This window comes from Coregonus clupeaformis, chromosome 28 (assembly GCF_020615455.1).
Source record: "Coregonus clupeaformis isolate EN_2021a chromosome 28, ASM2061545v1, whole genome shotgun sequence".
NCBI lineage: Eukaryota > Metazoa > Chordata > Actinopteri > Salmoniformes > Salmonidae > Coregonus > Coregonus clupeaformis.
In genome coordinates, this window is record NC_059219.1 from 10,433,287 (window position 1) to 10,456,621 (window position 23,335).

General features: G+C 44.9%; 2 protein-coding genes across 2 annotated transcripts in view; one reads left to right on the forward strand and one right to left on the reverse strand.

Annotated features, from left to right (window-relative positions):
• The window catches only part of LOC121542767 (derlin-1), a 14,521-nt gene extending 10,467 nt beyond the window's left edge, over positions 1-4,054 (forward strand). Inside the window, exons 5-7 of the mRNA XM_041852298.2 lie at positions 1,725-1,873; positions 1,999-2,109; positions 2,599-4,054. Coding sequence (XP_041708232.2) covers positions 1,725-1,873; positions 1,999-2,109; positions 2,599-2,767 — 429 coding nt within the window. The 3' untranslated portion in view covers positions 2,768-4,054. The remainder of the gene's footprint in view (positions 1-1,724; positions 1,874-1,998; positions 2,110-2,598) is intronic.
• A 575-nt stretch (positions 4,055-4,629) lies between these two features.
• Positions 4,630-23,101, reverse strand: LOC121542766 (zinc fingers and homeoboxes protein 2). Its single transcript, XM_041852297.2, has 3 exons — positions 22,686-23,101; positions 7,059-9,734; positions 4,630-6,316 (listed from the first exon to the last, which is right to left on the reverse strand). The coding sequence occupies exon 2, from the start codon at positions 9,562-9,564 to the stop codon at positions 7,069-7,071; it is 2,496 nt and encodes an 831-aa protein (XP_041708231.2). The 5' UTR covers positions 9,565-9,734; positions 22,686-23,101; the 3' UTR covers positions 4,630-6,316; positions 7,059-7,068.
• Positions 23,102-23,335: the final 234 nt, after the last annotated feature.

A 23,335-nucleotide genomic window follows, 5' to 3' on the forward strand; every position in this document is an offset into this window, starting at 1 on the left:
ACCATAATGTAAACTAGGTTCATTAAGAAGGTCAGATGATCAGACTGGTCTAGTTTATCATGATGGGGAGTTGCTGTCAGATGATCAGACTGGTCTAGTTTATCATGATGGGGAGTTGCTGTCAGATGATCAGACTGGTCTAGTTTATCATGATGGGGAGTTGCTGTCAGATGATCAGACTGGTCTAGTTTATCATGATGGGGAGTTGCTGTCAGATGATCAGACTGGTCTAGTTTATCATGATGGGGAGTTGCTGTCAGATGATCAGACTGGTCTAGTTTATCATGATGGGGAGTTGCTGTCAGGTGATCAGACTGGTCTAGTTTATCATGATGGGGAGTTGCTGTCAGATGATCAGACTGGTCTAGTTTATCATGATGGGGAGTTGCTGTCAGATGATCAGACTGGTCTAGTTTATCATGATGGGGAGTTGCTGTCAGATGATCAGACTGGTCTAGTTTATCATGATGGGGAGTTGCTGTCAGATGATCAGACTGGTCTAGTTTATCATGATGGGGAGTTGCTGTCAGATGATCAGACTGGTCTAGTTTATCATGATGGGGAGTTGCTGTCAGGTGATCAGACTGGTCTAGTTTATCATGATGGGGAGTTGCTGTCAGATGATCAGACTGGTCTAGTTTATCATGATGGGGAGTTGCTGTCAGATGATCAGACTGGTCTAGTTTATCATGATGGGGAGTTGCTGTCAGATGATCAGACTGGTCTAGTTTATCATGATGGGGAGTTGCTGTCAGATGATCAGACTGGTCTAGTTTATCATGATGGGGAGTTGCTGTCAGATGATCAGACTGGTCTAGTTTATCATGATGGGGAGTTGCTGTCAGATGATCAGACTGGTCTAGTTTATCATGATGGGGAGTTACTCTCAGATGATCAGACTGGTCTAGTTTATCATGATGGGGAGTTGCTGTCAGATGATCAGATTGGTCTAGTTTATCATGATGGGGAGTTGCTGTTAGATGATCAGACTGGTCTAGTTTATCATGATGGGGAGTTGCTGTCAGGTGATCAGACTGGTCTAGTCTGCTGTATCTTGTTTCACAGCGGGGCCGACACTCGGTGGGTGTGTCCCAAATGGCACCCTATTCCCTTTATAGTGCACTCTGGTCAAAAGTAGTGCACTAATATAGGGAATAGGGTGCCATTTGGGACTGCCTCAGACAGCTCTGAACCATCAGTCTCTGACAGCTGAGAGGCTAGTCGTCCTGCCTCCGTGCTACTGACCATACATCTACCAGAGGTCATCACAACCACTGTCATTTAGTTTAAACAAACTGGACACCTCCGTGGTCACCATGACACAATAACAATTATGCCATCTAAAGCTTCAGTGCTAAGGTATCTCTGCTGCTGTGTCGCTGCAGCCTCTTGGTCAGTTGGTTTGTAAAAGAGGATGTATCTATAACCTACATCAGGGTTCTTCAATTCCGGTCCTGGAGGGCCGAAACACCTCTGTTTTTCATCCTCTCCTTCTAATCAGGGGCTAATTCAGACCTGGGACACCAGGTGAGTGCAATTAACTACCAGGTAGAAATAAAAAACAGAAGTGTTTCGGCCCTCCAGGACCGGAATTGAAGAACCCTGCTCTACATGATTAGATAAAGCTAATACATTGTTTAGGGGGTTTTTGGTCCACCTCTTCTTATGAAATAACTGATTTGAGAACTACTACTAAAATATGCAAATGTTGTTGTGTTTTCCAGCTCCTGATGATCCCGTTGATAATGTCTGTCCTGTACGTGTGGGCTCAGCTGAACAGAGAAACGATAGTCTCCTTCTGGTTCGGAACACGCTTCAAAGCATGTTATCTACCCTGGGTCATCCTTGGATTCAACTACATCATTGGGGGCTCGTAAGTAGTTCCATTATTTTTGTCAACAATTCAACATGATATAACAACAATTACATTTTCAACAGAAATGTCAAAAAGTCGATAGTAAAATCCTGAATGTCTTGGTTGTCTACTCTCATCTCCAGTGTTGTCAATGAACTGATTGGGAACCTGGTGGGTCACCTCTACTTCTTCCTGATGTTTAAATACCCCATGGACCTGGGAGGCAGGTCCTTCCTCTCAACACCTGACTTCCTGTGAGTTCCTCTGCTACTCTACCTGTCTGGTGTCCCAATCATGTGTTGCTTTAATCCTGAAGCAACATGACTGGTAGAAATGTCATGAATAGAGCTCAGAGATGCATAATGCATGTATGTTCTACACAATATATTTATATGTAAACATTCCTGCTGAACACAGCCCTGTTGTCCTCTGTGATTCCTGCTGAACACAGCCCTGTTGTCCTCTGTGATTCCTGCTGAACACAGCCCTGTTGTCCTCTGTGATTCCTGCTGAACACAGCCCTGTTGTCCTCTGTGATTCCTGCTGAACACAGCCCTGTTGTCCTCTGTGATTCCTGCTGAACACAGCCCTGTTGTCCTCTGTGATTCCTGCTGAACACAGCCCTGTTGTCCTCTGTGATTCCTGCTGAACACAGCCCTGTTGTCCTCTGTGATTCCTTACTCTACATTTCAGAGATGCATGTCTGTTTTAATACAGTATGGGGTCCTCTCTCTCGTCTACAGGTACCGCTTCCTGCCCAACAGACGAGGGGGCGTGTCTGGGTTTGGAGCTCCGCCCAGCAGGAGACCTGCAGCTCCAGAGGCCGGAGGTGGTGGTGGTGGTGGTGGTGGTGGAGGAGGTATGGGAGGACGTCATGCCTGGGGAGCTGGCTTCCGTCTAGGGGACGACTGAGGAGACTGTCCCTCGTCCCACCGAGTAGTAGGACAAAGACTATTGTCTCCTCAATACTCTCTACTCCTCAAGACTACTGTTGATGTCCAAATTATGCAGAAGAAAGCAGATTTATTTTGGTATCTAACTCCCCTTCCTTTGGACTGTTCAGAAAAGAGAGGTCGCAGCTGTGGATATGATCAGCATGTTGTTCTTTCATTCTGTGCTCTCTCTCACACAAGATGCCATATCCGATTACACTGTAATTACAGGGTTCCTCCTAACCAGTGTGTTGCCTCAGCCAGCCTTTTCAGAGCGTGGGGTTTGGCTATTTAGAAAAGCATTGTTCTGAAGAGAGAACAGCCGAGCACTAAGGACTAAATTCTCTTTGCCCGCCCCGTCTCTCTCTAGATAGAACACGAGGCAACAGCAACTGTCACACTGGCTGTGTAGCTTGAGGCACATATGTAATAACACAAAACGATATCTCTTGTTCATTCTCCCCCCCGGTCTGCGCTGTTGTATGATTGCACCGCAACACTGAATGTTTGTCTGTTTGAATGGGGCAGTAGGGTCGAAGTTGTAAAATAAAAAAATAAAAAAATCTTCAACGTAGTATAAAAATTCAATAATGATGCAACAATGTGGTTTGAGATAGATAGAATGAAGCAAAAGCTTTTATTTGAGAGAAATGTCTACAGTGTGTGCTCACCCTGTCCCAGTAGATTGCTTTGGTAAAGCTGGTTTGGATCCATATAAAACTGCAGTGTCATGGTTCTGTTTCCCCTTGATTTAGCTCCGCAACATGGCAATTAAATGAAACTGTAAGATTTCATGAATACCCCCCAGTTGTATGTAATTATAACTTACACTCAACTGTGAAATGGCATCAATTGTTTTCAAGATGAGTGATTTGCTTGTTGCCAATTTTGATTTCCATTCAGAAGATGAAATAATCCAATCTAAAAAGCAAAACAGTTGTAATAATCACACTTATCTTGAGGATGTATATAGTTAGTTATTCACCAGGGTTGGGGTCAATTCCATTTAAATTCAAGAAGTTAACTGAAATTACAATTATTTTTTTCCCTTCAGAGAAGCGTTGAGGAAATGTAAGTTTACTTCCTGAATTTGCAATGGAATTGACCCCGACACACATCTACAGTGACCCTTGACCTTATACCAGAGGATGTCTTTCAGTCGAGTATCTTATGATTGTGTTTATTTGACTGGGTCTGTCTGTTTCTCTAACTTGTTTTGTACAATGGCATTTTGTACTTGAGTAAACAGAACGGAAACAAAACTTTCCAGTTTTTGTTGCGTTAAAATTATTTGATTTAACGTTGTACTGAAGTAATCAAATCCAGTGCATTTCTCCATCTCAATTGCATGTCTCTTGACCAAAATATTCTTAAAGGACACAGGAAGGGGGAAAATGCAGAATAAGGCAACCTACACTGAGTATAGAAAACATTAAGAACACTATTTCCGAGACCGACTGACCAGGTGAATCCAAGTGAAAGCTATGAGCCCTTAATGATTCACATGTTAAATCCACTTCAATCAGTGTAGCTGATGGGGAGGAGACAGGTTGAAGAATGATTTTGAACCCTTGAGACTGAAACATGGATTGTGTGTGTGTGCCATTGAGGGTGAATGGGCAAGACACAAAATGTAAGTACCTTTGAACGGGGTACGTGCCGGTTTGTGACAATTGCAACGCTGCTGGGTTTTCATGCTCAACAGTTTCCCGTGTGTATCAAGAATGGTCCTCCACCCAAAGGACGTCCAGCCAACTTGACACGACTGGGGGAAGCATTGGAGTCAACGTGGATCAGCATCGCTGTGGAATGCTTTCAACAACTTGCCCCGAAGAATTGAGGCTGTTCTGAGGGCAAAAGGGGGTGCAACTCAATGTTTGGTATACTCAATGTGTGCGTTTCCCCTAGAGTTGATTGACGCGCCTGCTCAATCTAATCAGCATAATACCAAAAGTCTGTTTAAGCTAGATGTTTTTTTTTTGCATGGGCCAGTTTTCAATCCAGCGCATCTGCTGTGGAAGGTGGCAGAGCTACAGCGGCGTTTGTCAGACCAGGAGACATACCGAAAATTGGTATTCTCACAAATGTCTAGTGTCCGAACGGTTTGGCCTACAAGATAATATGACCAGCCTATGGAAAGATGACTCACGAACACAACGGTGTTCTCCATTTTGCTCTACGACCTCCACAAGTGTCACGGTACTCGTCTGAAGGTAACCAGGTACCAGGCCGAAAAATGAATGGAAGTGAATAGGGTATTTCCAAGTCAAAAGGTATACGGGTCGTTCCACGGTAAAATGACATTTTTTCCCCCTGAACTACTTATGTCTCTCAGATATAGGGCAGACACTTTAAAACATACCTCCTTTTTGATTCGTTTTTTTCCTTCTTTTTATACATACAGGTGTCCTAAAATTCCAAATCAAATAGCTAAATGATCCATGGCATTACCATCTAAAAACAATTCTGTATGTTAGCTTAGTAGAAACTCTACCCTGGGCCCTTAGGGTTAAGTATCTCTGAGTAGTGACCAGTGCACAAGGGACAAAGAGACAGCTTTCAGTTGGTTTTAGTTTTATTCAGTTACAGCAGACTGATAAAAAAAAAAAAACAGCAAGCAAAGAGACTCTTGGTAGAAGCACAGTATTCCAGATACATGTATGAACATGACTCACTAATAGCAGAAGCATGGAAAAACTCAAATGAGCGAGCAGTCGCAAATCTGCCATTGAAATGGAGCCTAACACCTAGGATATCTAGAAAGCCAACACGAGAAAATACCAGTTACTGATGCAACGGATGCTGCAATTCAAAAATGAGACTGAACTACAAAAACATGTACAGTGCATTTTCTTTGTTTGTTTTTATTCATGTCCATTCCGTGGCTGACTGTATTCTCAGGCAACGGTAGTGTTCAGCATGAGAGAGGGAACTTATTGTAATGTAGTAGGTGATTCTTAGCCTGGGTAGCAGACCTGTTTGTGCTATCAATCCACTCTTTGTCATATGCCAAACATTTGGTACCCAGGCTAGGTGATTCTAGTCCAATGGATGAACTCACTGGTTATCAGATCAGAAGTGTTCCTCGTCTGTCCACGTGAAATAAGTGCCATCTATGACCAGCTGCTAGTCACTTTAAAATGTTTTATTGTTGTTTTAAAAATAAAAATTACCAACTGATGAATTGGTTTACAATGACCATCATAGTCATAAAAATGAAAACATTGTTCTAATAGGGGTTATTGGGGGACTCCTGTTATAAATGTAAAAACCATCAACCCCCGAAAATGTTTACAAAGCTTTTGCAATACAGAAAAATATTTACAAGGGCCCTTTTTTAATAAGTGTAATACTAAATGTATCAAGTCCAGCTTTGGTACTCAGTGGTCTTCCCAGTCAGTGTTCTGAGTGGACTCTACCGTTCACCGTGCCCCTGATGTCATAGGCCAGGTAGGAAATCATTGGTTCCAGATTCAACAATCTTGAGAATCTTCTGTCTGAGAAACTCAGCATCCTCTGTGGTTGTCCTCTGAAACAAAGTAAATGTCAAGACACAGACTTGTTATACAAATGGCTGACAAAACACATTTGTCGTCATATATTAACCTGTCATTCTGCAGCTTTTAATTAGCAATTAACAGACCAATACAGCAGGTTATCAGAGGTACTTTTCTGTTCACCAGGGAAAACAGCCCCAGTGATAACTACATGTGTAATCCCAGTAGCCTCTTCCTGCCAAGATGTTTTTCCTGAAGGCTAAATTACAGGCATCCCGGGTGGTTATTAGTCACAGCTGCTAGATGGTTGCCGTCGCTCTGTTAAAGGGAAAACCATCACACTACTACATAACCAATTTCCCTTCATCTGGGACGTATTTTCACACTACTACATAACCAATTTCCCTTCATCTGGGACGTATTTTTTGACTGAGTTACTTACAGGCATCAAGACGAAAATCATTAACACTGAAATACGTCATTCTGAAAGGAATTATAAACCTGCAGTACAGTAGCTTATCATAGGCTACTCTCAAAGGAATTATAAACCTGCAGTACAGTAGCTTATCATAGGCTACTCTCAAAGGAATTATAAACCTGCAGTACAGTAGCTTATCATAGGCTACTCTCAAAGGAATTATAAACCTGCAGTACAGTAGCTTATCATAGGCTACTCTCAAAGGAATTATAAACCTGCAGTACAGTAGCTTATCATAGGCTACTCTCAAAGGAATTATAAACCTGCAGTACAGTAGCTTATCATAGGCTACTCACCATGCTCTCTTCATCCAGTCACCCGACCAGGTTGGTCTCCCATCAGCACCTCTGTCTCTGATCCCAACTTCTGGTTCTCCAAAGCACCTTTAGTCTCGTCCCCTACAGCCATGGTCACCTTCACCCATCTGCTTCTGTCCACGCTGGCCTGTCCATGTTGGTCCCTGCCCCTGCTGATGTCCGTCATACTCTGGCCCAGCTTGCTGGTAAACCACTGGACTATGTCCTGGTTGATGAGTTTCGACTGCAATGGAAGCTTCTCTGCATCTTCTGCTGAAAGCAGTGTCGTCTTGGCTTCTGTGAAGTGCTGCTGGAGAATGCTGCTTGGAGGTCGTTCTGTGATCGCTGACGTCGACGAGCTCTGTCCATTCTGTCCTGCTTTGCCGTTGACTTTCTGAAACGGTTCCATCCAGTCCAATGTTCCACTCGCCAGGGCGGATCGGTTTTCCTTGAACCAGCGGACGATCTCTGTGCGAGACAAACCTGTCTGGCCCTCCAGCTGGCTGTACTCTTCTGGTGACGGCCACTGGGTCTGGGTGAACACCTCTTTGAGAAGCCCCAGGGATTTGCTGTCGATGGGCTCAGGACTGGTGGAAGTGGTGACAATGGGAAGAGGTGAGCACCGGACTTTGCTGTCCTGCTCGTAAACACTGTTCAGTATCCCTCGTTGCTCCTCAAGGCTCTTAGGACCCAGGGAGTTTGCCAGGGCTTGCTCCAAGTTGTCCCGCAGCGCTCTGCGCTCTGAGAACCAGCAGTCGATCTCAGTCTTGGAGAGCCTTGTGTCCACAACAAGGTTGTCGACGTCAATTTCAGCGGGGGAGCTGGTCCTCTGAAAACTTTCCTCTAGCATCTCGAGCTGCTCAGAGGATTTGCCTTTGAGCCTCTCCAGGAGAGGAAACTGGGTGGGGACAGCCTTTTTGGGCTGACTGTCATTCAATGCCTGGGGCTCAATCTTGATCACCTGTGGCGCCACCTTGTAATTGAGGAGTCGTTGCTCGCTGAACCACTTCTTGATCTCTCCTCTAGAGAGGCCGGTGGACTCAATGAGACGGTACACTTCCTCCTCTTCAGGGAACTGGCACTGGGTGTAACTAGCTTTCAACACCACAATCTGGTCCGGGGTTTTATTAGAGTCTGACGTGAAGCTGGGTTTAGGCGAAGCCACCAGTCTAAGTGTAGGTGCCTGAATCGTCTGGATTATGGAGGGACGTTTGATCTCTGAAGCGGCCACTACTGGAGCTGCCAAGGGTCGCTTGACAGACTGCACCACCTGGTTTGCCATGGTTAGCGTGATGGGAGAACAACTGACAGCTGAGCCGTTTGCAACCGGCGTCAACACATAACTGGTCTGTCCCAGGAGGTTGAAGGGGACGGATTGAACTAGGGACTGTTGTCCTTTGGTGGACTGGGCCAGCTGGGCACCGCTCAGCACAGTGAAAGTAGTCTGTGGGACTGACTGGATGGTACCGTTGAACATCTTCTTCCGAGCTTCTTCCACCTCTTCAGGGGACCAGCTGATGCCTTGTTTCAGTCTCTGGAGGGTGAACCACACCTTGATCTGTTCCTCGGGGTGCTTCGAGGCAGCGGTAAGCCAGGAGAGTTCCGCTTGGGTCGGGTACGGGAACTTGGTGAAGGATGTGATGAGTGTCATGTTATTGTCCAGTGAAGGGTTGTACTTGGAGGTGTTCAAAGGGACAGCGATTTTTGGTACTAAATTGTAGTTAGGCGGGCGCTGAAGAGAAGGCATGATATGTGAGACGCCATCTTTTAGGGTCGCTTCTGGGATGATCATGGTACCGTTCATATTCACAGCGGCGATCTGCTTTTTGTGGAGCTCGGGGTTGAGTCTGTCCGATTTACATTCTGTCAATAACCGTTTGTTGTCCATTTTTGGCTTACTAATCTTCACCGTCGTAGATTTGCACAGGGGGAAAGTGGCGAAGTCTTCTCCAGTAAGAATGCCGTTGGTTGAATCACAGACGACGGCGTTGCTTGCTCCTTCTATCGACTGCTCTAGGATGGTCTGATTGTTCAGTTTGATTCTCTTGAACTTAAAGTTGCTCTCCCCTGGATGACACCTCTCGTTGTGCTCTGTCAAGGTGTCAAACTTCTTTGTGTTGAAGTTGCACACAGCACACAGGTAGAGCGGGTTGAGAATGACATTGGGGTGACTGGAATCCACGTGCTCTTTGAATTCATTCAGGTTCTGCGTAGAGAACGGACAGTACTTGCATTCGTAGCCTCCCTGCTGCTTCCTCTGTGGCCTTGAATCCACCGCATTAGGTTTCTCAGGGGCCGGCGACTCCTGGCGCGAACCACTAGGCTCTGTCCCAGAGCTCCAGTCCTCTCCAGGAAGCATCTCTGTGGATCCATTCGCCACTGTGCTTTTGTCGTTCGCCGATACCCCCACCTCCATCTCACCTGGATCCTCCTGCCCCATCATGTAATCAGCTCTAACAGAAGCATCAGCTCTACAAGGGGTTGTGGTCTTCCTTCGGCTGGCCATTGCATGCGTAGGTCACCTTGGACTGTTAGACGGACGTTGTAGGGGAAATGACAGCGGGGGGGGGAGGAGGGGATGTTTCTGTCTTGTGAAGAATATGCACTTGTTCCTGCTGACTGTTAATGTCAGCTCCAATGAGGGAATTCATGAGACTTCATCCCAGATCACCCAATCTGGGGGAAAGAGAGAGAGAGGAGAAATTAGAGAAACACAAGGTAATTCCTGCAATAACCTGAAACAGACAATATAAAAATCCTATACCGCCGGTTCAATAGTCAGCATAATTTTCTTACTCTTTTTCTACTTAACATAAATGGCCATGGTAATAGGTCTAACTCGGCAATGAAAATATGTCCCTAAACCATTGTCCATATTCAGAGTAATTGTTCTCCATCCCTCTGTCACAGGGCCTAGCTTGTCCCTTCTGTGACAAAACAATCATTTCTTCCAATCCTGTCTCCCTAGTAGCAGATTACATATGCCAATCTCTCTCTTAAAGCTGCAATATTTCACTCATTTGGGTGACCCAACCAAATTCACAGAATTTGTGTTATAGATCTGTCACTCATTGAAAGCAAGTAGACCTTTTCTGTGTGCGCTGTCTATGTTTCCCGTTCTTAGGTTTCGTTTTTGAGTCTTTTACGTTCGGATTTGTACACCTAGGAATCGAACAGCTGAAAATACAATATTTCTGGTTATGGAAAATATATTTCACAGCAGTTTACATGGTACAATGATTCTCTACACTATACTTGCTTGTTTTGTCACATAAACTGAAATTAAGCGAACTATTAGAATTTTAGCATCCAGGAAATAGCAGAGCGATTTTCACACAGTGCATCTTTAAAGGCCAAAAGCCAGTGGTACATACACCCAAAGCCAAGACCTTTATTTTGGTGCAACATCTACCGTAGCTAAATCTGACAACCCCCCCAAAACATACATCGTCTCCAAGGTAACGGATGGTAGAGAAGCCTTAAGGAAGCAATGTAATACAGTACATGTATTTAATTTCCCAGAGCGGTTTTCTTTTTAATGAAGCGGTAGAGGAGCTAATCCAAGAGAGAGTGAAAGAAGTAATTGATATTCTAGTTGCATCATGCATTACTAGATCACATTTCCATGCAACAAAACTGAAAGAGAGAATGTTTTTTTAAATTTTTTATGACAAACATCATATAAAAGTGTTCTATTGCAGAACCAAAGTCTATGGGCTGATGTCTTCCGACTTCCAGCAGTGACTGAACTGATAGAATCTTCTGGAAAGGACAGCAGGTAAGTGATGTTAGGAGGCCTTTAATAGAAGAGTAGGCTTTGTGTGATGAATGGTGAACAATGTAGCTTTTGGCTCCAAAATGAAGATACAAATCTGTTTTCACAGTAGACTGCCTGACCTCTGATCATTTATCAGTTCACTAAAAATCAGGAGAAAGCTATCAAATATCACCTTTCGTTAACTGCCTCTCTTCAAAGATTGCTTTGCTGTGGTAAACCCATTTTCTTCATGACGGTGACTAAGACCCAGTTGTGCTTGGGATGAGAACCAACATGTTTTATTTCAGGAACAACGGTTACAGCCTACTGTTTAAAAACACAGAAAATCCATGTTTCGTGCTGTTCGTCTGGTGGTCAGTGCTCTGGTAAGAGATGTTCAAAGTAGAACATTGATGACTAGCTACATCAGTACTGTGAAATGTCAAATACAAAATCCCAATGACTGCCGTCATCAACTCAAGTCACTCATTGGATTGTCACTTGGGGTATTTCCATAACCAGCATTAGAGTTGCATCTGCATTATTAAAATTCAGAAGAGCCTAATTTCCATGAGGTAGTTATGACAACCACGGCCCGCACATTGACTTTCCCTCGTTGCATTGCTGCTACTGCTACAGTGTATTACACCCACCTTGCAGATATTAATTAACCTGGAGGAGACACGGAGCCAGGACGGCTGCAGTGTGGAGTCAGGCCGACTGAGGGGCCGTTGCTAAGAGCCTGTCTGTCTGACAGACCTGGGTCTCGTTCAGAAAATGGACTGAAAGAGAGGGACTACCTTGACTTGTCCATTGAGAAACACTAATGGTCTGTTTCAAAAAAAATAATCTGTTGCGTGCCCTAATGAGTCCTGCTAGCAGACCGACGCTCTCCTTTCCGTTCAGGACTGTACTGCTGTGGCGTGTCAGGCATGGGTCTCCCGGTCGCGGCCGGCTGCGACAGAGCCTGGACTCTAACCAGGATCTCTAGTGGCACAGCCTTAGACCACTGCGCCACTCGGGAGTATACCTGTACTGCTGTGGCGTGTCAGGCTGGACGTCTTATCCCTGTACTGCTGTGGCGTGTCAGGCTGGACGTCTTATCCCTGTACTGCTGGGCGTGTCAGTCTGGGTGGGTGGAGTGGAGCATGCCGCTCTACTGGAGTCAAATTAAACTTGCATGAGGTCCCGGCCGACGCTTTGGGTCTCATCATGTCCTCAGCTCACTGTCTCTGACTGGCTGGCTGAACCACTAACCCCCGGGCCAGCACATACCAAAGTAACTCCCCCAATGGACACTGCTGTGGTGACTCACTGCTGGACAACAATGCCCTGCCCTACTGTGTTCCACAGCCTTTCAACAGAAGAACATACATTAACAACAGGCTCATTCACGTCATTAATCATTCTTGACGATTAGGCTACCACAGATGTCAACATCAGTTACAGAACATGAAACATCTGTAGGATGACTCCCTCTCGTCAGATCCCTAACCGTCATTCCATCTGACACAATAACAACAAAGCTCAGAACTGATGACTGCAGTCTGCAATGTATCAACCTGCTGTGTGTCCAGGAATAGCAGTAGCAGGCCAATGAATCCCTAGAAGAGTGGAGCTGCCGAGGCTGAGACAGAGTGTGTGTGTGTCAAAGGAACTTTCTATCTGTCCAATCAGAGCCCATCGCTATAGCACTACAGCCCTGCCGTATCTGCCATGACAACAAGACTACGGTTTCTAAACTGAGAGTTGGTAAATAATGACATACTGTAGAGTAGAATGGATCCACCTGCTGAGTGCCAAGACGCTTTCAGAGCAGCCTTCATCTAACGTGACAGAAACACATGTCATGTTGGATGTGGGGAGGGGAAAAGGCACAGACTGCTGTTGCTAGGATAACAGAGTGGACAGGAAGAGGTAGGTATTCCACTCAGACTGGCTCACTGTTCCATGTTCCACAGATCAGAGGTCTACAGTATTCAGTGAGGTGAAGCGTTCAGAACGTTGCAACCAACAGAAACGCAACAAGTAGAAGTGACTTGATTCTCTGTTCTACCAGACAGAGAATTATGCCTGTTCTACACAATGCATTTCTATCTGAACGTTGTGTAATGTTGTGAAACATGGCGGCGTTCTGAACAGACCCACAGCTGCAGTGTTCTAGAGGAGGGTGATGTGATGATAGTGAAGAGAGAGAGAGAGTGAGAGAGAGTGAGTGAGTGAGAGAGAGAGTGAGAGAGAGATGCTGTGTGGGAGGAGACAGTGCTCTACTAATACTGCATCCCTCAGCAGGGGGCTGAAATTGGGAACGTCGCAGAATTAATTTAAATATCATCAAATGGGCCCTGAAAAAAACACTGTAGCTCTGCATGGAATCAGGCAATCACTTTACATTGCTTTACTTAACATTCTATTTAGGTTATGAACGCAAAGCTGCAAAATAATAACTGAATTGGTACAACAAGGAATTTTGAGTTGTGCACTGCAAGCCTGGTGCAGATAAATAAACCCTTCTCTGTATTAGAATTGTAAAAAGAACAGGGTGTTACAACCACAATGTTTAAGCCTTCCTAGGCTCCTACTGGACTGGAGCAACTCTTCATCATATCTGGGGTGAGTCCAGTAAGTCCACCATCACATCGATTCTGATTTTGGACAATGAAATAAGTCCAAGTTACTGGTTAGGTCCCACCATGTATTTAAATATAGCAGTCAAACTCTGTATGGAGTCTGGACTGGACTAGCGGCCAGATTACCATGGAAACAGGCTAACAGCAGGTGGAGGGATCGACTCGAGAGAACGTTCCGCATGACTACTTTTGGCCCAACCAACTTTGATGAAACATCAACCCCTTTGGTTATACTGTATCAAAACATCAAAGTTGGAGGGGGTCCACAAGACATATAAACTTGTATTCAACTGGTGGAATCCAGGTAGGGGACAATTGAATCTATACTTTGCCCAAGCGGAACATCGCATAGACATTGCATAGTACTTTCCACTTGTACTGTAAGGACTTAGGCTGCTATGAAACTGAGCCAGGTATTCACTGTGAATATAGACAGCATGAGGAGTTATGGGTTAAGTATTTGGTTTAGAAAAGGAAGCCTAATATCCTAACAGCTGTTAGCAGCTGTTCTGCTGACAAGCTGAGGGAAGCATGAACTATTGCAGTCAAAAAATACTTTGACAGTTATCAAACCATGTCCATTCCAGACTAACCCTGAGAATGACCATGCTTTCTTGAACACTGTCCTCTTGTGCGCAACATATTTATACACTGAACATAAATATCAAAAACACAACATACAAGATTTTACTGACTTACAGTTATAATAATAATAATAATAATAATAAGTCATTTAGCAGACGCTCTTATCCAGAGCGACTTACAGGAGCAATTAGGGTTAAGTGCCTTGCTCAAGGGCACAGACAGATTTTTCACCTAGTCGGCTCGGGGATTAGAACCAGCGACCTTTCGGTTACTGGCACAACGCTCTTAACCACTAAGCTACCTGCCGCCCCGTTCATATGAGGAAATCAGTAAATCGAAATAAATTCATTAGACCCTAATCTATGGATTTCACATAACTGGGAATATAGATATGCATCTGTTGGTCACAGATGCCTTAAAAAAAAAAGTAGGGGCGTAGATCAGAAAACCAGTCAGTATCTGGTCTGACCACCATTTGCCTCATGCAGCGCGACACATCTCCTTCGCATAGAGTTGATCAGGCTGTTGATTGTGGCCTGTGGAATGTTGTCCCACTCCTCTTCAATGGCTGTGCGAAGGTGCTGGATATTGGCGGGAACTGGAACGCGCCGTCGTACACGTCGATCCAGAGCATCCCAAACATGCTCAAAGGGTGACATGTCTGGTGAGTATGCAGGCCATGGAATTTTCAGCTTCCAGGAATTGTGTACAGATTCTGTTCACAACGTCGACATCAGCAAACCGCTCGCCCACATGACGCCGCTGTCTGCCATCTGCCCAGTACATTTGAAAACAGGGATTCAGCCGTGAAGAGCACACTTCTCCAGCGTGCCAGTGGCCATCGAAGGTGAGCAGTTGCCCACTGAAGTCGGTTACGACGCTGAACTGCAGTCAGGTCGAGACCCTGGTGAGGATGACGAGCACGCAGATGAGCTTCCCCGAGACAGTTTCTGACAGTTTGTGCAGAAATCCTTCGGTTGTGTAAACCCACAGTTTCATCAGCTGTCTGGGTGGCTGATCTCAGATGATCCCACAGGTGAAGAAGCCGGATGTGGAGGTCCTGGGATGGTGTGGCTACACGTGGTATGCGGTTGTGAGGCTGGTTGGACGTACCGCCAAATTCTCCATAGACAAACATTGGCAGTAGAATGGCCTTACTGCTCAGTGACTTTCAACGTGGCACCATCATTGGATGCCACGTTTCCAACAAGTCAGTTCATAACATTTCTCTCTCTCACATATACATACAGTACCAGTCAAAAGTTTGGACACACCTACTCATTCCAGGGTTTTTCTTTATTTGTACTATTTTCTACATTGTAGAATAATAGTGAAGACATCAACACTATGAAATAACATATGGAATAATGTAGTAACCAAAAATGTGTTAAACAAATCAAAATATATTTTATATTTGAGATTCTTCAAAGTAACCACCCTTTGCCTTGATGACAGCTTTGCACACTCTTGGCATTCTCTCAACCAGCTTCATGAGGTAGTCACCTGGAATGCATTTCAATTAACAGGTGTGCCTTGTTAAAAGTTAATTTGTGGAATATCTTTCCTTCTTAATGCGTTTGAGCCAATCAGTTGTGTTGTGACAAGGTAGGGGTGGTATACAGAAGATAGCCCTATTTGGTAAAAGACCAAGTCCATATTATGGCAAGAACAGCTCAAATAAGAAAACAGAAACGACAGTCCATCATTACTTTAAGACATGAAGGTCAGTCAATCCGGAAAATGCCAAGAACTTGGAACGTTTCTTCAAGTGCAGTCGCAAAAACCATCAAGCGCTATGAGGAAACTGGCTCTCATGAGGACCGCCACAGGAAAGGAAGACCAAAGTTACCTCTGCTGCAGAGGATACGTTCATTAGAGTTAACTGCACCTCAGATTGCAGCCCAAATAAATGCTTCACAGAGTTCAAGTAACAGACACATCAACATCAACTGTTCAGAGGAGACTGCGTGAATCAGGCCTTCGTGGTCAAATTGCTGCAAAGAAACCACTACTAAAGGTCACCAATAAGAAGAGACCTTCTTGGGCCAAGAAACACGAGCAATGGACATTAGACCGGTGGAAATCTGTCCTTTGGTCTGATGAGTCCAAATTTGAGATTTTTGGTTCCAACCGCCATGTCTTTGTGAGACGCAGAGTAGGTGAACAGATGATCTCCGCATGTGTGGTTCCCACCGTGAAGCATGGAGGAGGTTGGTGATTTATTTAGGATTCAAGGCACACTTAACCAGCATGGCTACCACAGCATTCTGCAGCGATACGCCATCCAATCTGGTTTGCGCTTAGTGGGACTATCATTAGTTTTTCAACAGGACAATGACCCAAAACACACCTCCAGGCTGTGTAAGGGCTATTTTACCAAGAAGGAGAGTGATGGAGTGCTGCATCAGATAACCTGACCTCCACAATCACCCGACCTCAACCCAATTGAGATGGTTTGGGATGAGTCAGACCACAGAGTGAAGGAAAAGCAGCCAACAAGTGCTCAGCATATGTGGGAACTCCTTCAAGACTATTGGAAAATGCCAAGAGTGTGCAAAGCTGTCATCAAGGTAAAAGGGTGGCTATTTGAAGAATCTCAAATACAAAATATATTTTTATTTGTTTAACACTTTTTTGGTTGCTAAATGATTCCATATGGTGTTATTTCATAGTTTTGATGTCTTCACTATTATTATACAATGTAGAAAATAGTACAAATAAAGAAAAAACCTGGAATGAGTAGGTGTGTCCAAACTTTCGACTGGTACTGTATATCTATCCACACTATGAGGTTGGAATATTACAGTGAACATTATTATTATTATTATTATTATTATTATTATTATTATTATTAAGTCCCTTTTAGTGTACGGGCTGTTTGAAATGTCTGCCTGTTTTGCTGGGATGGAGTTAGTTAATTAGTTAATAGACCAATAAGAAAGAGAGTTCCAAACCTCTCTGCCAATGACAGCTAGTTTTCCCCCTCCCACTCAGGGCACTCGCAGAGTCATAGCAGAAACCAGAGACTTGACATGAGGAACTATGTGGACATGAGTGTCTGTCAGTCCTGGCAGGGTGGTATCTGGTGAAGCCATCTGTAGCAGTCAGCACTAAGTTACCTCCTAACCTTGTGCGACATATGGCTTTTCAAACTGAAAGAAACCAAAACCAGCCAGGCAGAGAAAGACCTTCCTCTTCCATGGCTGCCAAATATTATTTTAAATCATTTCAAATACTTTATATGGGCTTGATTTAGCTTGCCTGGCACAATGGAAGTAGAATAGTTGTGAAAGTGAAAAACCCTGCCCATCTGGCACTCCAGGCAGGCTGGAGCAAACGCTCGACGTATTTGAAAGATTTAAAATAGTATTTGAACCCAGATCTGATGGCTGCCGTCCCAGACAGTTTTGAAATACTGATGGAATGGGTTAGACTGCATATTCGGGCCAGGGTCATCTTTTAAAAGCGGCTTCTTCACTACTGAGATCAAACACATCAGAGAACCAAGTTTTGGAACATTAAGTTCTTATTCCACCGGTGCAATCTGCAATTGAATTGAACATGTTGCGATAAAGAAGGTTGCAATAGAATAAGTAGGGTATTTCTGTTGTGGCATTGAACACAAGGTTACCTAGTAGTGTTTCTCTAATGAACCATCTTTACATCTAGAGTATGTCCTCTAGCCTATATCAGCGACAGACAGTTGTTCGATCTACTGTAGTGTCAACCAAGCTTGACTGCAGCAGGGGTGACCTGCTGGTCAGGCTGGAGACACGTGACTGGGTCAGAGCTGGGGTGGGGGGGGGGGGAGTGTCTGGGCCCACTGCCTCCTGTGGTGTGGGGTTCTGTAGCCAGAGCTCAGCTGGGGGGAGTGTCTGGGCCCACTGCCTCCTGTGGTGTGGGGTTCTGCAGCCAGAGCTCAGCTGGGGGGAGTCTCTCCCTTCCTCCAGCATTTCGCTGCACCTGCGACAACATCTGTAAATCTGTGTACCAAAACCAATAAACTCAGATTCTGATTCGTCCTCTACTCTTATGCTCTCTCCTTGCCTTCACATACTCTGCACTTCTTTCCTTCTCTTGTCTCCTTGCCTTCCGTCCTCTTCTGTCCTCTCCTTCTCTCCACACAACCCTCTCCTCTCCACTCCTCTCCTTATAACCCTCTCCTCTCCTCACAACCCTCTCCTCTCCACTCCTCTCCTTCTCTCCACATAACCCTCTCCTCTCCTTCTCTCCACATAACCCTCTCCTCTCCTTCTCTCCACATAACCCTCTCCTCTCCTTCTCTCCACATAACCCTCTCCTCTCCTTCTCTCCTGTCCTCTCTGGTCCTCTCCACACAACCCTCTCCTCTTCCTTTCCCTGTCCTCTCCTTCTCTCTTTCTCCTTCCCTGTGCTCTTCTAACTTGAAAGCCCACCCATTACACACATGAATACACCAATTTACTGTGGAGCAGAAAACAGATGGCAGACGTTACCTAGGAAACCCATGCGGTCTGTGTGAGAGTTGTGTGGCTTCAGGACGCTATTTACCATCACTGCTGCTCCTCTGTGAAGCTTTCTTTCCAAGAGTTTGGCTTATTTTAGTGCCAGATAAAAACACACAACACTGACCCAATCCCTACGTAGCTTATTGGATATTTAGCTTTACATAAAAAACTAAAAACACTTGTCTTTTCTTACTCGCACTGGACGTAGCTGATATGGGTTGTCCTCTGTAGCTCAATTGGTAGAGCACGACGCTTGTAACGCCAGGGTAGTGGGTTCGATCCCCGGGACCACCCATATGTAAAAACGTATGCACGCATGACTGTAAGTCGCTTTGGATAAAAGCGTCTGCTAAATGGCATATTATATTATATAAATACTGTTAGGAAGAATGTACTGACTGTAATGTGCTGGTCTCACCTAGTTATCTATCTACAGCTGAATGTACTGACTGTAATGTGCTGGTCTCACCTAGTTATCTATCTTCAGCTGAATGTACTGACTAATGTGCTCGTCTCACCTAGTTATCTATCTACAGCTGAATGTACTGACTAATGTGCTGGTCTCACCTAGCTTTCTGTGAAGGAAAAACAGCCCCCTGTCCTCTCCTCCTGTACTCTCATACCCTGTGAATTCTGATCCTCTCGTTCTTACTACTCTGATTGGACAATGCCGATTTCTCTTCGTAATCCATATGAATGAAATTGAGTTGGTAACATTATTATGCAACATTAAGTAACCTGCTGCATGCAGTCTTTTTGACTCCTTGCCAAAGTGAGAAAAAAAAACTGTTGGTCGCTAACTCGGGCGAGACCTAGGACTATGAAAAAACTGTTGGTCGCTAACTCGGGCGAGACCTAGGACTATGAAAAAACTGTTGGTCGCTAACTCGGGCGAGACCTAGGACTATGAAAAAAACTGTTGGTCGCTAACTCGGGCGAGACCTAGGACTATGAAAAAAACTGTTGGTCGCTAACGGCGGACCTAGGACTATGAAAAACTGGTCGCTAACTGGGCGAGACCTAGGACTATGAAAAAAACTGTTGGTCGCTAACTCGGGCGAGACCTAGGACTATGAAAAAAACTGTTGGTCGCTAACTCGGGCGAGACCTAGGACTATGAAAAAAACTGTTGGTCGCTAACTCGGGCGAGACCTAGGACTATGAAAAAACTGTTCAATGTGAATGTCCTCACCTGCTATGAACTGATGCTGATTGCTTAGATTCTGCTCAATACAGTGTTGTCCAGTCAGAACATGATGTTGAGGCGCACACTAAACACTCGGTAACCATCACACGCACACACAGACGATTCCACTCAACTTCTTTATATTGTTGTGTGGTTGTGTTCGATGGACGCACAACACCTCAAGATAGATACAGCGCGTGAGAGTACGTCACTACACAACATGCATATTTTCTTCGACAGCACGTAAACATGCGCTGACTTGAGGTGACGGGGCAGAGCCCTAGTGTGTCCAAGCTTCCTGATTGGTTGGAATGAGTGGAGGCTTGAAGGGTGATTGACAGGGCTGCAGGCCAATCCGGTTGAAAGGGCCAGCCTTTTTTTACACAAAGACATAAAAAGAGGGTAATCATATGGTGATTATCATATGATTCATGATGCATTTGCATTAGTCTCGACTCTTCGTCAACCCGCTCACTGAGGAGATGAACTACATTTTGGGGCCTGATTGCCTAATAAATAAGTGCAAGGCCAACGAGGCTGTCTCTATGCTGGATGAAGTCATCATGACTATGGCCGCTGCACACAGGCGGACTACAGGGCTTTTACAGGAAGCCCTGCCCACAGCAGGTATGACATCACCAGGGCAATCATATTCCCCTAGCTAACAACACAACGTCTAGAAGCAGAGAGGAGGAGGCAGGAACAGCATCTCCCCGTGTCTGACAGAGGATATTGCTGAGGTGAGCGCCACATGTCATAAAGAACAGGCGGCCATCTTTAATCAAGCCATTGGCTGCCTGGACCATGAAAAGACCAAGGACACTGACTGGGGAGGAGGAGAGAGGGAGGGAGACCAAACGGATGTAGGCCTACGTTTTCTTCAGCAACCTAAGCACAACCTCGGTTGACCAAGTGGAGTTGAACCTTTACACTACTTAATAAGGTCACTTGCCCTATTCTAATGTCAGGTCCATCGTTTTTAATTTTTTTTAATGCAAAGTAATAGAACTGTGATCTATGACTGTTGTATGACGCCATCAGGAGTGTATACATATAACTTGAGAATGACTGCCATGCCTTGATCTGAATGAATGAATTCCACCAGTCAGGAATTAACTGATGTAGTCACCCTTGACGCTGCACAACTGTGACATGACTGGATTAGTCAGGTCACTAATGTTGATGATATACGTGCCACCTTATCCCGGACCTGCTGTTTTCGACTCCCTCTCTAACGCACCTGCTGGTCTCGACCTCTGAATGCTCGGCTATGAAAAACCAACTGACATTTACTCCTGAGGTACTGACCTCTTGCACCCTCTACAACCACTGTGATTATTATTTGACCCTGCTGGTCATCTATGAACGTTTGAACATCTTGAAGAATAATTTGGCCTTAAATGGCCATGTACTCTTATAATCTCCACCCGGCACAGCCAGAAGAAGACTGGCCACCCCTCAGAGCCTGGTTCCTCTCTAGGTTTCTTCCTAGGTTCCTGCCTTTCTAGGGAGTTTTTCCTAGCCACTGTGCTTCTACATCTGCATTGCTTGCCGTTTGGGGTTTTAGGCTGGGTTTCTGTCTGGCACTTTGTGACATCTGCTGATGTAAAAAGGGCTTTATAAATCAATTTGATTGATTGAATTGTATTGTATTGATAGTAACCAGTGGAGGCTGCTGAGGGGAGAACGGCTAACAATAATGGCCGGAATGGAGCAAATGGAATAGCATCAAACACCTGTGTTTGATGTATTTGATACCATTCCACTGATTCCGCTCCAGCCATTACCACGAGCCCGTTCTCCCCAATTAAGGTCCCACCAACCTCCTGTGATAATAACCTGGTTGATGAGGTCTACAATTGTTGGTGTGAAAACCTGTGTGAACATAAAAACATGTGCTGTACCTTTAACAGTTTTACAGTGGGGTAAGTGGATATATGCAGTAGGCTAAAAGTCAAATCAGGTCATCCTGTTGAGTGCTGCATCTCTTCAGGCTTTTGGGTGCCATAATCATACCAATCTGTAACCGCCCCCCCTTCTACTAAATACCACAGTTAAATAACTCTACTGCAGATGTTTCTTGACTTGGCTATATTATAAGCATGTACTGTAGCATGAGGAAATAACATGAAGATACTATGGGGGGATGTCATTGGGCAACAGAGTACTGTAGTTTGTAAAGATATTGCCTTGTCGTCTCAGGCTCATTACATATGCATAGATATTTATCAAGAAACAAACTTCATACTGAGAACCAAGCCCGTCTTAAAATCACCAATATGTGCAATGTATTCTACTTCGACCAGCAGTCTGGCTGTACTGCAACGAGGCGTTTCATTCCACTGTGACTGTTGCCACAGTGCAGCAGGGACGTGCAATAAAACGTCACCGCTGCCTGCTGCCTGCCTACATCATACGACAGACAACATTGGTACCCGAAATCAAAGTAGTTTGCTGGTAAGCTCCAGAACTAGAATACAATTTATAACGTTCTGGTCTTATGATTCCAATCACCATTCCATAGCATACAACCCAAATGGGAAAGAGAAAAAATGCTCCCCCAAATGTCCCCTTCCCTCGCCAACGACGTAACGCCATGTCGGCGTGGAGGCCATATTTTTGCTGGTTATGTCGACATAGGGAAAAAGTAGACGTCCTCTCCCACAATCTCGACTAACATTACCGCAGCATTGTAGCAAACAAAACTTCCTAAAGCCCGAGGACTGTAGGCACACCGTTTCATTGCTTGAAACTGGATACATTGTTACTACTCGCAGATCGTCAATCAGGTGTAGCCACACCGGGACAATCAAAGTTGACTGGCTAGCCAAGTTAAAATATGTAGTGGCGTCTGTGTATAGAAACAGTGGTGGTGGGAGGCTAGCTAGCTAGCTAGCTTCATAGCTAGGCTACAGGTTTAACTTTGGGATTTGTTTTCGCCGATATGCAAACTGATAAATATTCAGTTTGGCAGATTCTTACCTGTCCACCACGTATGATGTGCTGTGATGCCGGGCACCAGTAAACGGGGTCCAAAACGGGTCTTTCAAGACGAAAACAACCGAATACGACGATTTATTCTACAGATTTGACCGAATCCGCCAGACAACAGCCGAAAAAAATTCGCGTTCGCAGGGGGATCTACGCCAAAAACCACATGATCAACTACGTCAGCGTACGTATTTGCATACGATACCAGGGCCACTTCCATTCTGGAGTTGTTGTAATCGCTCCGAAAAGTTAGAATATTGGTCAGTTTCAAGCCTCGGATAATGTCCAGGAAATGACAGCCATTCAGTGGTTGCTGGAACCTTGCTTTCGACTTTGAATATGAATAAGCTGTTGTTGTCTTTCTTTGTAGACGTCCTCTGCTCTGCGCCAGCTCAACGTTGTGTAGGTCATTGAATAGTAAGCAGGAAACTGAATACTGGGCGTGTCAAAGCTTTTTCTAGGGAGGGATACTACTTTACTGCTGTTCTTGCTGCAGTACTGAGAGCTGTGTCTCAGGTGAATGGTGTCTACATGTGCTACTGACCGTGATCTTAAATCTTGCTCTCTTTCTGTTTGGCGTCTCCCTAGTTTGACATTCTTCACTGTATAGCTTCCATCTGAGTAGCTAATGAGGCATCGTG